Here is a 16132-nt window from a genome sequence, read left to right as displayed (position 1 = left end):
TCTTTCCATTCAGAGTTTCACTATCTTTTAAAGATAATACTCATTCCTTTAAAAAACAAAACAAAACAAAACAAACCAACCAGCAAACGGCACCTCGAGCATTATCCTTTCTAACATAGCAAGGGGCTCAATGGGAGATCTGGCAGAAAATTCGTGTTTTGAAAGAATCTGGAACTCAGACTCTGGACTCAACACAGGCTCCCACAGTTAGTCCTACATTCACATGCAAGCACCTTCCAAAAGGCCCAAAACAAATGAGCAGCAGAGTCATGGCTGGCAGCATCAAGTGCAAAAGCTCCCGGGCCACTGTGGCGCAGCCTCTGTCGGGAGGCAAACAGCCCACATTCTAAACTCCCATTTCTCCAGCTCAGCATGGCCCCAGAGCACTGGCTGGGCTGGTCTCTGCTTTTCTATCCATGATACTGACTCACATCCCTCAGAAACGAGGCGGGCTTGTCCAAGGAGACAAGCAGAGACAGGACATTGAAGTGCGGCATATTCTCTGCTTGGGTAGCCTGCCCCCAATAGCCACTTCCAGCTACTCACTCTGTGCAAGGACATCCATAAGCCTAGAAAGATGGGCTATTTGAACTATAAGGAAATATCAGAAGAAAAATCGGGTGACTTTTGCTTTTTTAGGCCCTACTTTGCCTTCTATTACACACACTATTTCATTCTACCAGGGTTCTTACCATATAGAGGACAGTAAATAAAGATTATCATGAATTTGATCAAATGCTTCAGTGCCTCCTCCCCTGGCCTATGAATGCACTCATTACAAATCAGCTGAATGGCTCATTGATTTGCCAGGAGGATGAGCAGACATACCTAATCGCTCAGCCAAGTGGATGTAGACGGGGTCCACCCGACGCATGGTTTTCACCAGATCCTTTTTGCGGAATTTGATTTCTACTGTCCCTTCTGGCTCCAGAACTGATCCCCTGGATCAGAGAGAAAGAAAACAAAACAGAAATAGGGGCACTTTAAGGAAGGATACAACAGAATGAGGCCAGTTACAATTTGTGGACCAGGAAATAGCTTCATTATGGTTTTGCCCACCCACGGTTCACAGAAGTAACCCTTGGGAGAGGAGCAGGCACCAGAGAAGGTATGGGAAAAGTGTGGCAAAAAGCAATTAAAATAATCCTTATTACCACACCAGTCTACTTCCATCTCAAAGGGAGAAGAATACAGATTCCACCACCTACAGCTGATAAGGGTAATAGAAATTACATTATTGTCCAGGAAAAAAAAAAAAGGTGATATAAGTGCAGTGACGAGAGAAAAGCCCCCAGCCATCAGGCCATACAATGAGGGGTCGATGCTGCTCAGCACCACACACAGCTTACACATTAGGCCACGTCAAGCAGCAGATAAGATGTCTGCCTAGTGCCACGGAAGCATCATGGTGAAAGGTCCCTAGGTTACTGGGGTTACAGTGAAAGGTCCCTGGGTTACTTCTAGTGCATACTGATGGTGATCTATTATCAGGAATCTTACCCTGGGTTCCTTCTTAAAACAAAAAACCAAAAACTTCTACATTAAAAATAAAATTGACAGTTAATACTGTCATGTACATGGCCCTGTTCTATGTGTTTACATATAAATCTTAACAATCCCATACCCAGTCTATATCCACTATGAGGTAAGTACTCTCATATGTTAGCTGAGAAAACTAAGGTATGGGAAGTTAAATCCAACAAGTGACAGACCTAGATCTGAAACTTGTCTTATTCCAGATAGATCAGGGGCTAGGTGAGGACTAGAAATAATAAATCTCCAGGTACAGAATGCTGGGCTAGTGACTAAATAATAAAACTACTAAAATCTCCTAAGTAGCCTTTATAGTAGGAGACTTAAGTTTTTGGGGAAAGAGAGACACACATGCTCTAATAAAATGACTGGATGGAGGAACTAGCATGGAAAAAAAGTCAAGGAGATATGTTATGAAATTTACCTACTTTGGAGAGGATTGGAAACAGATCACGGAAGGAAGCTAACTTGATCTGTTTTACTCAAGTACTTTCAGGTACCACCTCCCAGCTACAGCCAAGATTTTCTCTGCAGTCCTGTGGGTGTTTCAAATACTGTGTTCTCCAAGCCTCCAAGAGAGCCAGAGTGAGAACCTGGACTGCAGAGAGCAGCTGTGGTCTGGACTCATAGAACGCAGGTGCTGTGGTTCACCTCAGTGACCACCCCGCTTGTCCCATAGACAAGGAGCAGCAGCCCAGGCAGTTAGGACTGTTTCACATTCCTCACCAGTCAGCAGCAGAGCTGGGTCAAGACTCTAGAACCCCAGACTAACAACTCAGTCCTTCCATTCCAACTCCTTTAAGCGTTCTCTGCCACATTCCTAAGAAAGAGAGTGAATAGGCATAACTGAACAACAAAAAAGGGGGGCTATCTCTGAGTTTGGGGCTGTCTGGTACAAAGAACTTTCAGGTAAAAAGAATCTGGACAATTTACAGCACCGAGAAAGCTTGGCTCCAGCCTGGTTTCCTACTCATGCCAGCAGACACTCTGTAGAAAGCCTTTTCTGACCTTGGAGCATGGACAGATTCAAATAAAGTTCTCTTGGCTATAATGTGCTCCAGGAAGAAACCAACTGCTAGAGATCCTTTAAGGCAGTTTGTGGAAATAAGGAAGCTACCTGCTTTCTCGGTCAGCATACATCTCCATGTGCCGGGGGTTGATGGTGGGGTCAATCACAACCCAGGAGCCACCCCGCAGCTCGGCCTGGGGAGGAATGTAGACCATCACGGGCTGAGAACACTCCCGTAAGCTATCCACAATGTAAGCACCAAACTTCAGGATTTGGTCGTACATATCTATGGAGAATGAGACAAATTAGAAATCACGAAGACACATTCTTCTCAAAAGCAGTGCTTCTGAACATTGTTCAGACTGTGGCACACATACTAATATTGGTATGACACACTGTGCTTGCAGGAGGAGGCTGCTAGTGGCCCGGAGGGCAGGTCTGGGTCAGCCACCCAGGTTTTGTTTGGCTACTCTGAAGACTAAAGGGACTGGTATCTCCACCTGTATCCTATTTGGACTCCTGGAGGGGTCTTCAAAAGCACAAGAGAAGCATACTGCCTCTCACAAGATAAAGTGTGTGAGTCCTGTGCATAGCATATCCATTTTACATCCTCCCTGAATTTCTGTACTTAGGTTTCACCACATTAATTCACACTTGCTCTACAAACGTGAGTATTTTTCATGTCAATATGTGATCTCTCTCACTACATTAAGTTTTCTGAAGGAACTATTCAAGCTCTTTTCAATTCTTCTCATGATACTTAGCATACGATAAGCTCTTAAAATGTGCAGCTAATGGAAATGGATCCTTAAAGAATTTTATCATCAAAACTGTACCCTTTGATCTTTGTATCCCCCAGTGTCCTGCCCAGTGCCTAGAACGTAGTGGGTGCTCAGTAAGTGTCTGCTGATGAATGAATGTGTACACAGTTAGGAATGAACACAAGACAGAAAAAAAATTTAATTCTTTAACAGTTGCATTTTTATCAGGGTACTGATAAAAGAAAAAACTTTAAGTGCATAGATATTTACTGGAAATATCACATAGCCACATAAAGAGGAACTAATGCTTCATTCTGTAAAGCGGTACACTTTGTAATCCCCTGAAAGCCAGGAGCAGCCTAAAGAAAAGGAACCCCTGATACAGAGTGCTTAAAAGGCAAGATCAGTTGACTATTTCTCAGTAGTGTATGACTTCTTCCTTTTTCATAGCTCACTGAAGACTAAATATTCCTAAGGTTTTAGGTTTATGATTCCAGATGTTTAATGAGTATTTCAGTGGAACCACCATGCATCCCTTCTAAACACCAAATAACAGGTTCAAGTAAGTTCAGACTTTCCTATCAAAGGGAGGATCTCAATTTGGAATAAATCAATTCTGAAAATCCAAAGCAAAGAAACATTTTTCAGGAAGTTAAGAGCAAACCAAATAGAAACTGCTTGCATTGTAGTTACTGACAAATTAAACTGCCACCTACTCCAAAATAAAAATGGTTCTCTCTATAAAAACCATCAGTGAACACAGTTCACTGCAAAGCACTGCCTTTCTCCATGGTCCCAACCTGGCTGATCTGGGAAGACTTCTGAAATTTCAAACTTTCAGAAGCTGCTCCAGGAAAAAAATCCCAATTCTGTGTGGAATGTGTATGGTCATATCCTCTGTATATATGATGAGAGCAAAGACATTTATTCCTTGGGGAGGAAAGCAAAGACCAAAAAAAATTTACTGCTAATTACACAACTGCTGTATAAAGAGCAGGGAATAAAGGACTTTAAGCGCTTTACGCTAATTCTGTGGTTATGAAAATAATTGCTCAGTTCAAATTATTTTAACTAAATTAATTCTTTAGTGGATATTTCAACCAGTGCTACATAATAAAATAATTGTGTAATTAGCAGTACATTTTTCAGTACTGCCAAGAGTATAGTCTCAGAACAAGTAACAGAAAGAAGTGGCCCTCAATGGTATCATGTGTGAGGAAGAAATGGACAGCAGAGAAGAGGAGAAAGAACAGAAAACAGCATAAAAATGTCATTCTATGTGATAAGAAAAAAGTTAGATATAAATGAAGACAAAGTTTTCAGTCTCTTCACTCACTTCTGTATGCTAAACATGTAAGTACACCAAAATCTATCTCTGTTATGATTAACAGACACAGCTCCCCAAAAAGGAGGGGACTTCATTTAAAATGTACTTCTACTAATTTAATTACAAAAAAAAAAACCCTTGATTTTCAGGTATATGCAAATAGCTTCTGTGGGGAGAAGTTGAGATTGTGTGCATTTTATTTTAGTAAAATGGACTTGGTCCCTTTCCTTCATTTTCATTCTTGCTAGCTGTCTGCCAGGGAGCGTGATCACACTCATATTATTCAATCACCAGAAAATCTTATGTTCAAGTTATAGGTAAGTAAACTGACTCTTAGTTAAATAAGCACGTGACCAAGATAAGGCTTGAACCCATATATTTTTGGCTTTCAAGTCTACATTCTGCTACCTCATTCTTACGTCATCTTTCTTACTGCTTGGAAAGAACACGAGGCTGAGGTCATTTGCTCTTCAGCATCTGATACAATGGCTGAGTACACTCAAAACCAGAAAAGAGTCTTGAATAAATGATTGACTATTTCTAAATCTTGCCTGGATTTTTTGATATGTTCAGAAATGTCAGAAATTGGGCCTCCCCTGGTGGCACAGCGGTTGAGCGCTGGGCTGCGAGGCTGCCCGCAGCCTCTGCAGTGCCGGTTCGTTCCCCGGCCGCCGGCGGGGGTCCCACAAAAAAAAAAAAAAAAAAAAGAAAGAAATGTCAGAAATTGTACCGATGATACTACCAGCTATGTGAAGAGCTTGGATCTGACTGCCAAACAATTATCTTCAGGACTCAAGACTGAGTAGAACAGGAACATCAAGCTTCATTAAAGCTGACAAGCATGGGACTGAAAACGTGTCCATCTAAGCTGGAACAACAACAGACCATGACCCAGCCATCAAAACACCCAAAAGCAACTAAGGCTATTAAAAAGTAAACAAACTCCACAAACAACATGCTCATACTGAATCAAACCACTCGTTTTGGAAGGCAGGCTGCACATGCTAACAATCTGGCACACATTTGTCTGAAATCCCTTCATATTTAGGAGACAGAGCAAAAGAGCAGCCAACGGTAGTAAGGAAGGGGAGAGCCCTGAAAGCGTAGGCTGGAAAACAGGCTGCAATTTCAAAGCTCTGCATATGCTGGCTGCCGATTCTCAGGCCCTGTTAAGTGCAACTGGGAACGAAAAACACTGACAGGCTCTTCACCGGAGAGGCGGGAGTGAGGAGCTTTCTAAGCATTCTGGGCAAAGCACCTCTGCGTGAGCGGTGATCGCCCAGCCCTTCCGGCGTGTTCTCAGCACCCTCACACCAACCCTGCCCAGGGCCTTCGTTGTTAGACAACATGGATAAATGGTGGCAGCCACATGTTCCAAACAAGGGGCAGGGAGGTAGGGTGTTTCCACAGTGCCCCACACTCTCGAGACAGGCACAGATCTTATTGGCTAGGGGTGAGATTATCTGTTAGAAGCTGAAGGTAAACATTAGGCATACACAAGCTGCAGACACTAATGTCTCTCATGAGTTCATTATGGCTGGCTGACATTGTACTTCAACATCCAAGTAATCAGAGACTTTAAAATAGACTTTCATTCCGGTTAAAGTTTTCAATAAATGTTTTTTTATTGTTATTTATAACCTGTCCCAGGAAAAAATAATAAGTATAACATGAAAAGCCAACTGAGAGTGACCCTGTAGCACCAGCAGTGAGGCAGCTTAATATCACTGGGATTTGCATCCTATCAAGCTATTCATGCTGAGGCTGGGACCCTGGTGCTAATTTCTAGTAAATTTCACGCTTGATGTCTCCCTGTTGTGGGTCATTGCCGGTTCGTCTAAATAAACTGCTTCCAAATGGCTCTTCCATCTAAATATTCAGCCAGTTTTTATAATTTAATTTTGCATTATGCTGAATAGCCTTCCGGCCAGATAGAGCTCATTGGAAAAAAAGTACCAATACCATCTTGACATGCTTTTATTTATTTATTTATATTTTTACTGCTCGAATTAGACCTCCTAGGCCGACTAGTAAAGAGTTTTTTTTTTCCCTCCACTAATGTCAATTTTCAGCATAGCAAGAGCTGTCTCTAATCTTTTCCTACTCATTACACACAATTTTGGAGTCATTTTACCCACAGTGCAGTCGGCTCCTGGCTGTGTGTTTGTGTGCACTGAGGGATGGCATAATTGTTTATTTTCCCTCCCTGCATAATCCCCAGCCAGTATTGAAACCAAAACTGCAAACATCTCCCTGAGGGATGTGGAATGACTCTCAGCTTAGGTCCTTTTACATGAGATAATATGTAGGAAACATCCTGACCTGTATGTAAATATGAAATACCAAGTTCTTCCCCCTCCTACCTTCACCTTGATTGCCATCTTCCCCAAAGCTTATATGTCTTAAGTGATATGAAAACAGATGCAGCAGCACCAAAATTCAGATGACAGAGCCAGCCTTGGTCTATATCAGGCCAGCAACTATTTTTTTTACCAAGGTGGGAAGGAGGGTTGGGGACTTAATTAATGGGTTCAAACTTTATTGGCGATGATGAAAATGTTTTGGAGGTATGCGGTGGTGATGGTTATACAACGATGTGAATGAATTTAATACTGCTAATTGTATACTTACAAATGGTTAAAATAATAAATTTTATGTAATTTTACTATAATTAAAAAAAATAACTAATTTCTGACCTCCTGACATTTCTTGTTGCAATAACCAAGGCCAACCCCAAAGCAGAGGGGAGGTAGGTGGATAATAACTTCCTTGGAATCCTAGATATTCTTCTCTAGGGGTATTCTAGTAGACCTGGTTCCAGTCCTAGGCTTTAAAATCAGCCAGCCATGCTATAAGAATTCAGGCAGATCTATGCTCCTTTCCCAACTCCAGCATTTTTTATCTAAATGAATTTTGGGAAATTTACTTAACCTAAGTCTCCATTTATATAAAATGAGGAAAACAATATAACCTACCCCTTAGAGGTACTTGGTGTGATGATTATGTAAGCTAATGCATACAAAACGGTTAGCATGGTTGCTGGTGAAAAGAGCTCAATGAATCTTAATTGTTTGTTGCTCTTATTGTTACAGGGCTAGCAGCCAATCTGGATCTTAGCCAAAATATGTAGCTGAACAGAAGCTTTTCCTACAAGCAGTATACCAGAAACTTTTGAACCCTGAACTCTGGTTAGGATAAAACAGTCAGGCTGTCACTCCTAAGTAATATCAGGCAGAGTGCATTTTCCATAGCCCCCCCCAGAACAGAGCTAATCATCACGCATTCTCTAAATCTTAATGTAAATCTCACAGTCAAGGAATTTGGGGCCAAGTGAAATCTGATGCTATGAATGAACATCATGTGTAATAATGAAAGTGGTTCCAGGTTCCTGCCCCCGGCCCCCCAAATCTACCTAGAGTACCATACTCTTTTGAACACCAGGACATTTTGCTTATACTTTATCCATAAAGGCATTATTATTCTACCCAGGACATTTTTCTTGACCCCTTAAGGCAAACGTATCTTCTGACTTTTTTTTTTCTCTGAAGGAGCTGGCATAGTTCCTTGTACATAGAAATCCAACAAAAATGTGTAGGATTGACTTAACTTAGATGCTCAAGATCACATGGTATTTCCACTGATTTACTATCTTGGACAAAAAATAATTCACCATGAGCATCTAAAGAAAACATGCAAACATTAGCTGCATGTATAGTCCAAGTCTCCCTCAAGAAAAGAACAAAATGTGGTAGATTCTTCAGCAAATATAGGTAAAGGGGAGCTTTTAACTAAAACAAAACATGAAAAAGACCATCGTTCCTACATTTTGCCAGGGAGGCCTGGGCAGACAGGGGCTTCCCTGGAGAGGCAAGGGGCAGTGCTGGCGTCAGGCTCCTGTCTTTGCACACACACTGCTGATCATCTGTCAAAGGGTGACTTCCCAGGGCTTCTCCTCCCTCAGGGATTAGAGATGCTCCGGCCCCACACCCTACTAAGAGTTCATTTTCTGTCTTCAGCATTCTCTGATTACTCTATTTACTCCAGCACATCAACTCCTCCCTTCTTCCATTCCCTTAGCCCATGTGTGGGTCCCAGTGAATGAAGTTGACCCTTGTTAGCACACTCATCCCCTTCCGGCAGGCAGTCTCGTGGCCTCAGCCTGGCCATGAGTCCATGGGAGAGAGCCTCACTGCTGCAGGAGGTAGAGCACGACCTTGGGCTCCCCTGCGCCATCCACAGTGGCTGTGCACACGGAGGATTCTCAGTAAATGGTGATACTGGCTACCTAATCACTAAGTAATTCTCAGAGGACGGAGCAGAACCTTTACAGTAATGGTCTAATATGCTGGAGCCACAGGCACAGGGCTGCTGTTGGATAAATAAACCACAAAGAACAGCCTCTGGTATAGAATTTGTTCGTTTTCTTCTGGCAAAGGCTAATTTCAGAATCTATCTTGGTCACTGCAGAACATTAAAGAGTAACATCGACAAAGAGTATGCCCAGAAAAGAGGGACAGAGACTAGCACACCGATATTTCCCCAGGACTGCGAGACTAGTCCATCATTCACCTGTGAAAGCTAAATCCATAACAGCAGCCCACCTAGATAGCACTAGTAGATTGCTTTGAAATTTTATATTGAATTGTAAAACATATCAAAATTTCCCATTCAAGTTGCAACTCAGAAGATATCTCAGAGGGAAGATAATTCCCAAAAAGCCTGGGGTGACAAGCTGTCAGGCTGCCCATAGGTTCTGCCTAATAGAACCCTCCCTCTGCCCATTGTAGGGTTCGGGGAACCAGTTGTGCCCCTCTAGGCTGGAGCCAGGCTAATCACCTTTCATCCCACCCGAGAAGCCTCTCCAGTTGGCAAAGACCATCAGAGGAAGTCCTTCACGGTTGAAGTCCTTGATAGCTTGATAGGTCTTAAATGCAGAGTCTGGGAACCAAACCTGGCCAGCCTGCTGGATTATCTGTTGGGGGGAGCCAAAGAGGAAGACACAATTAAAAACACAAATTTGAGGGGGAATCTTTCCAAGTTTTACTGATTAAAAACTCAAAATCAAACCAAATAAATACAACCTACTGTTCATGAAGACCATCTCTGAAGTAAAAAAGGAGAAAGGATCCTGGTCTCTGAGTTCATGAAATGCTCTTTTTAAGTCTGAAGATACCACAACTCTTTAGTCGAAGGAAGGAAACCTTATTGCTTCTCATGCATTCGAAGAATGCAGTCTTGGGAATCCTTATTCTAGACTGCCCAATGGCAATTTTAAGTTACACAACTGCCCTGGCTCTTCAAAGCAAGCTAACTGTACAGTGTCCAAGTTCTCTCACCTTTGTGCTTAGTACAGTTTATCCTGCTCTGTGGTTAATCAACAGACACTTGATGTGACACTGCTGAGTAACTTTTTTCCTCCCCAATCTCCCACATCCCTCATTTTCTGGATCTTATCAGGATGTGAAAACATAATCCACCTTTATAAAAAAGATGGACTATGGTATTCCCATTTGATGTCAGGGCAGACGTCATCATCAGTCCCAGTAGTAGATCCATGTATATGCTCAGAGAATCTGGAACCAGAGTCCTCAGAATCATCTCAACTGCCTTTTTGTAACATCCCCACACCCCCACCCTGTTCCCTAGCATCAGCAAGACCACTAAAGGCCTATTTAGTTTTCCAGGCAGAATTTAGCTTGTAGTCCATTTAGAATCATTATAAAAGTGAACACAGCACAGTCTGAAATCCCTCTAAACTTGGTAGATTACAAAACTCCCAATTATCAGGCTCTGAGAAGGGAAACACAGCCCAAGCACAGGTGTACAAGGTAGCTGAGATGATCTACCTTGGCTTCGGAATCCAGGTTTGCGGGATCAGCTGGGATACTTAGTTCCACTGTTCGGGTTTCTACGGCAACTACTCCCACAGGTATTCCTCCTAGCCTAATAAAAAATGAGACACATAAGAACCCAATGTACGTCAACATTACAGCTAGTCATTTATTTTCCAATCTCACATTAAAACACTGGGGTAAAAAAAGGGAAACAAGTAGGAAAAGCAGGGGGAAATTGGACCCTTCTAAGTGTAAAATGTGAGACTGTGAATTTGGTGAATATGGTAAATTTTTGTGAATATGGTAGAAAACTATCCTCAGAATCACCCCTGTTCCCCACCACAGGATAAATCCAAACAAAGTTATAATTAGCAAGCCGCTGTATTTAAACTCAACAGCTTAGCATGCATACATGCAAGCACACGTGGGCATATACCCCCTCCTCTGTGGTGGTCAAATGAAATTCCTCAGTTCATTCCAGAGCACCTTTTTGATGAAGAGGGAAGGAAATGATCTGAAAGGCAGTAGGAACCTGAAACTTGCAGCAACTGTTTTAATGGGTGCTGATGTTGCTGGAATTAGAGCTGCAGTTTCTATGGAGTACGAACAACATGGTTTCAGGTAAGATTCGAGGGCACAGTAGGTCTTTCCTCTAGATGTGGGTGGGGAGTGTGTAGCTGTCATTGGATACTGAAAGATATGTGCCAACGACAGAGAAGTAGTTAAACAAGCCCTTAACTTTCTCTTTCGCAGGAAGAGAACAATGGCACAGGGAAAACCTTCAGTAATAATCTTGGTGAAATGTGATCTGTATTGGAAGTACATATGTAATCACCAAGTTATGTCAATTTAAAACTGTTCAGAAGCTCAGAGATTCCGCGTCTGTACTCCATGATATCCTCCCAAGTTAGTCCTAGTGAAGATTTCCTAGTAAAAATCAGGGAGGGGGAAGGGAATTTTGCAAGGTACAGGGTGAGTCCTTACTCTGGAAAATGTGATTCAATCTTCTCAGCTGCATTCCTTAGGGTTGGTGCTGGGATGGGTTATAGTCTCTCATTCCCCACAGCATCTCCATAACAAACTTTTCCATGAAGGATGGTCTTTGGTTGTTACACTGGCTACTGGAAATGGATTCTTGTCATCACCAGAGCCCTGACAGGGGCCTGAGCGAGGACCACCCACCCCCTTGTCACTTGCCCGCACTGAATCAGAATCAAAAGCCCTCTAGACAACCAGACAACGAGCAGGAGGTACACAGGAGGGTTTAGAAATATTTCTGTTCACAATGATTAACAATCCAACTGGAAACTTGTAATTGCAAAAGCCACCCTAAATCGGTAACTTATAACTTATATATTAGGGCCCATGTGACCTAATAAAGAACATCTTTATCCGAGTATTACAGTTATTTATTGAACTTGAAAACAGCTCAGAACAACTTCTGTTTTCTATTATACTTCATATAAATTTTATCAGGCTAGCACATGAAGATGCTACATCTTGTTTTATAGTGTGTCCCTGGACAAGGTGCCATGGAATAATAAAAGACAATTTACAGCCAATAGCACACATATTCCAAACATACATACCAAAGATGAGTTTTGGCAGCACTTACAGTAACAATCCCAGAAGAATACATTTATATTTATTTCTCGAAATGCCATTGCTTTTGAAAGAAGCTAGCTCCATTTGTATTTTATATACTTGTGAGCATGTGTATGTGTTTGGAGTAAGAAGCCCAGAACTCATCAGATGGAAAGAAAGGAAGAAGTCAGAGTGAGTGTCGCAATAAACAATGGCACAGCTAACCAAAGCCAAGCTTGAGTGATCTTGGTAGCAGAACAATCCTATTCCTCCAATCATAAGTAGAAAGCATTACTCTCTGGCTTCCCATGGGAGGATCTTAAAGACTTTAACAAAGGTTTGTCTTTGTGAGGTTTAAAATCTATCAAGTTTTTTTATAGACAGGAAAACTGAAGCTGAATAGATAAGACAAATTCTCAGAAAAAGTTTGTCTCCATGTGATGTGAGGACTCCTTATTATAAACAATTAGGTTCTGGATAGCAGGGTCCTCTCTCTAGTGCATCCCCCACCACCACCATCCCTGTGGGAAATTTACCAAGTACAAAGAATAATAATCCCTGAGACCCAGTAGCCTATGGTATGGTAGACGACTGAGGCATGAGAGAAAAAGAGAGGTGGTTCCTGTTTCAGTCTGGGCTCATGCCAGGCCTGCCTCCCGTTCAGAGTCACAGCGGAAGATCTCGTCTGTGAGATTTGCCATCTGATGGCTCCCTGTCACTGGCAGCATGAGGCGGGCTGACCTGCTGCACCGAGAGAACCACAAAACCTAGAATTATTTTCAAGGCTAGAATCTAAATCTCAACCCAACGTGGCATGTTTGAGAATCTTGAACAGGTGCCACTTTTCACCAAGATAAAGAAAACTGATTGCCCCCGAGAGGAAGGTGAGCTCCAGATGCGGGTCCCCGGGGCAGCATGCCTCTGCAGTGCAGGACGAGATTAGGATCAGCCCTGGCAGGTGCTCGTTACAGTGAGCGCTACAGATTATTTGGCGCAGAGCTTGTTGTTGAGTGAAGCACTTCTTAGAGTGGGTATTAAAATTTAATAGAAACTTCAATTTCCCACTTGAAAAATAGAGGTATCCTGGCAACCTATTCTGGCTTATTTTACTCCTCTTTCAAGAAAACTTTTTTCATGTGTTGTTGTTGTGATTAGTTTTGGGGTGTTTTTTTTTTTTTCCCTGCAAGTCCAATCTGATGACAAATCAACATAGTACATTCGTTACTTAAATAACCTTGATACCATAAAGAACTTCTCTCAGGTTACAGAGATGAGTGTGATTCACTGTCACCTACTTTTGAGGGGAAATGGTCTGGGTGGGGAGGAGTTGTTGATAGGCCTTGGTTACTGTAGTAGGACTTTAGAGCCCCCAAAGAGCTTTTCTTCCAGCATTATAAGAAGGAAGTGTTGTCAAGATCAGGCTTCAGATTAAATATATCACTGGAGTGACATACTAAATAGTACTGGGAACCAGCACTTCAGCCGTGCTGCCTTGGGCACGACGGTGATCCAATATTTTTAGAAAGTTTAGACAAAGAGCATTGTTGATAAAAACCTATATAGCAATGACCCTTTCCTTTCTTGCTTTTAATTGGGAGGAAAAAGAGCTTCCAAAACAAAAGAGCTCTTACCTGGCTCTGCCAACCACCACGGTCTGTGCCCAGGGCTGCATGATCTCTGAGAAAGAACCATAGTCAAAAAATCCACTCAACCACTGACCTTTCTGGGCTACAAGAATGAAAGAAAAACAAAGAGAGAATAAAGACAGTCAATCGATTGAAAATACACTGGAATTGACAAATTTAAGGTTGGATTGGGGGTACTCTTGGGGGGAGTTTGTGGTTGTTTTTAACTATATTATAATAGATGGAAGCATTAGACAGCTGAGTGTTCATCTGCCTTCAGACATCATCTCCTATTTCATTGCTAGTCTGCATAAAAAGAATCATTTATCAGCAAAAGCATCATTTATTGTTAAACGATGGGGTTCAGCTAGCAGAGAGTTTGCATGCCTTTAAATAAATAACTTGGCTTTTTTCAAAACACCACAAACATTTGTCAAAAGGCAGCCAACTCATTAAAGATGTTTTCAAAATGTCTATTTCCATTTTAAAACTTAGCTTACAATTTTGTTTGATTCTCTGATTTTTCTTGCGATGGCAAGGTGACGACAGCCAAATAGTAAGTATTAATAATCAGACGAGGATACTCATTTGAGGGAAAGAAAAGGGACCCAGTTTTGTTGCTAGAAAATCAACAAGATATAGCCAATTTACTTGCGACTAACAAAGTATAATCTTTCTACAAAAAAGAGCCATATCCATATACTCCTGACAGTGAAACTATAACAGTTAGGATGTACATACTTAATGTCATTAACCTCCCTTGCTCACTGGCAAGACATGTAACTTCCAACATCTTAGTTTAAGAAAGAAACTTTGATTCCACAGGTATCCATGTTTGACCAAGGCCCCATAAAAGCTTCAGCAAATAACTGTTTCCCAGCCTGCCCTCTCAGCTCATGGTTTCTCAGTGATTCTTCTAATTTGAACATGGCCCTCCGCCCCCTAAAAACCCAAGTCCAAAACCAATTAAAAGTGGAGATCCGAGCAAGCTAACCTCTGCTGACTTAAACAGGATGGAGAGTGTTTTATCAAGACTAAACTTGTAATTACTGTGTTCTACATTCCTTGCCTCTATGGCCCCAGTGTAAAATGTGATCATCCATTTCAAAATTATCTCTCTATCGTGAGCCCAAAGCCGATCGTTTAGATTCTGGTCTCGTGTTGGGCGTCAGTTTGAAGAATATCACAGCACTATCTCCTCTAATAAATGACTTTAACTTTTCACCTAGAAGATATCTGCTTTAACTTATCACAGGGAATCATCTGCTTTCTTTAACGCTTCCACTAAATTAAAATCTGAAGTCACTCGATTTGGGAGCGAGTGTTAGCTGCACGTAGACAGCAGGATGAATTACTAGAGAGAGGATGAAAAAATATTATCCAAAAAACAGAAAACTTAGTTTATCACAAATTTCATTTTATTCTGTGGATCTCATTAATAATGGCCAGTATATTACCCCCACACACCTGTTTGCCCCATCAAAGAGGGCTCAAATTTTGATGACAGTTCTAGCAAACCTCTAAGTGCATCAGGAGATTGAAATCTTAATTTTTCTATATATTGGGATCATTTTACAATTCTTACTTCAATAACAATGATTTGGTACTGCAGAATTCAGTTCAAAATGGAAATATTTTCTTCTTTAAAAATCTTATCTGTGGTGGGGGGTCCTCCCTGCTGGCGCAAGGGGTTAAGCACCGCACTATGAAGCAATTCACAGCCTCTGCAGCATGAGTTCGATGCCCAGCGGCCAGGGAGCAACCTACATGGCGCAGCAGATCTCTCCTGACTCGCCCACTGCTCCCCTCAGCAGTGTATTTCACAATCTGCCTGTTCCGCTCCCCACTCTGTCTCTGGAGAATCCTCTCACCCTCCCACACATCTGGCCTGTGCCCTGGTTCTTCTATGTATAAATAAATAAATATATTTTTTAAAAAATCTCATCTGTGGGTTGGGGAAGGAAGGTGGTCATTGGTGAGCTAAGGTTGCTGTCAGATAGGTTTTATCATCTCCAGGGACAGATCATGCTAGTTTAGACACAGAACTTAGTAGCCAACTAAGATGGCTGTCTGTATTTCCCAGGAAAACATACCCTGAGTCTTGTGCTGAATTTTCCCAGAAAAGTCCCGGATTTTAAGACTGATTAGTAGCTTAAATTCATAGTTCTCATTGTAATTATGGTGTAAAAATGAGAGGTAGGGAAATTATGATGGCAATTTTTTTGACTATGTATGAAAAACTATTTTAAGATTAACAAGAAAAGGCATTGAAAACAACAGGTCAAATTTTAAATAAAAACCAAGCTTCCTCTGGTGATTTTTCTACACTATCAATAGTCAGGCTTCCCATTAAGCTCAGGTCCTAAATAAAAGCTGTGCGACCTTGCACAAATCACTTAACTTCTCTGAGCTTGCAAAATGGTGATCTCTTTTTATCTAAAGAGATAGTTAGCCCAAAT

General features: G+C 41.7%; 1 protein-coding gene across 8 annotated transcripts in view; it reads right to left on the bottom strand.

Moving 5' to 3' along the window:
• Positions 1-16132, bottom strand: part of ACACA (acetyl-CoA carboxylase alpha) — a 262049-nt gene that overhangs the window by 23947 nt on the left and 221970 nt on the right. For all 8 annotated transcript variants that reach the window (XM_054688839.1, XM_054688841.1, XM_037495224.2 and 5 more), the window contains 5 exons: positions 13680-13776; positions 10477-10573; positions 9467-9602; positions 2651-2828; positions 829-941 (listed from right to left, as the gene is read on the bottom strand). In XM_054688839.1, the coding sequence (XP_054544814.1) occupies positions 829-941; positions 2651-2828; positions 9467-9602; positions 10477-10573; positions 13680-13776 (621 nt within the window). The remainder of the gene's footprint in view (positions 1-828; positions 942-2650; positions 2829-9466; positions 9603-10476; positions 10574-13679; positions 13777-16132) is intronic.

The sequence above is a fragment of the Talpa occidentalis genome, unplaced genomic scaffold (assembly GCF_014898055.3).
Source record: "Talpa occidentalis isolate TD23 unplaced genomic scaffold, MPIMG_talOcc4v2.1 talOcc4.7, whole genome shotgun sequence".
In the NCBI taxonomy this organism is placed as follows: Eukaryota; Metazoa; Chordata; class Mammalia; order Eulipotyphla; family Talpidae; genus Talpa; species Talpa occidentalis.
Note: the sequence above shows the minus strand (reverse complement) of the source record. Positions and strands in the feature narration are given on the sequence as shown.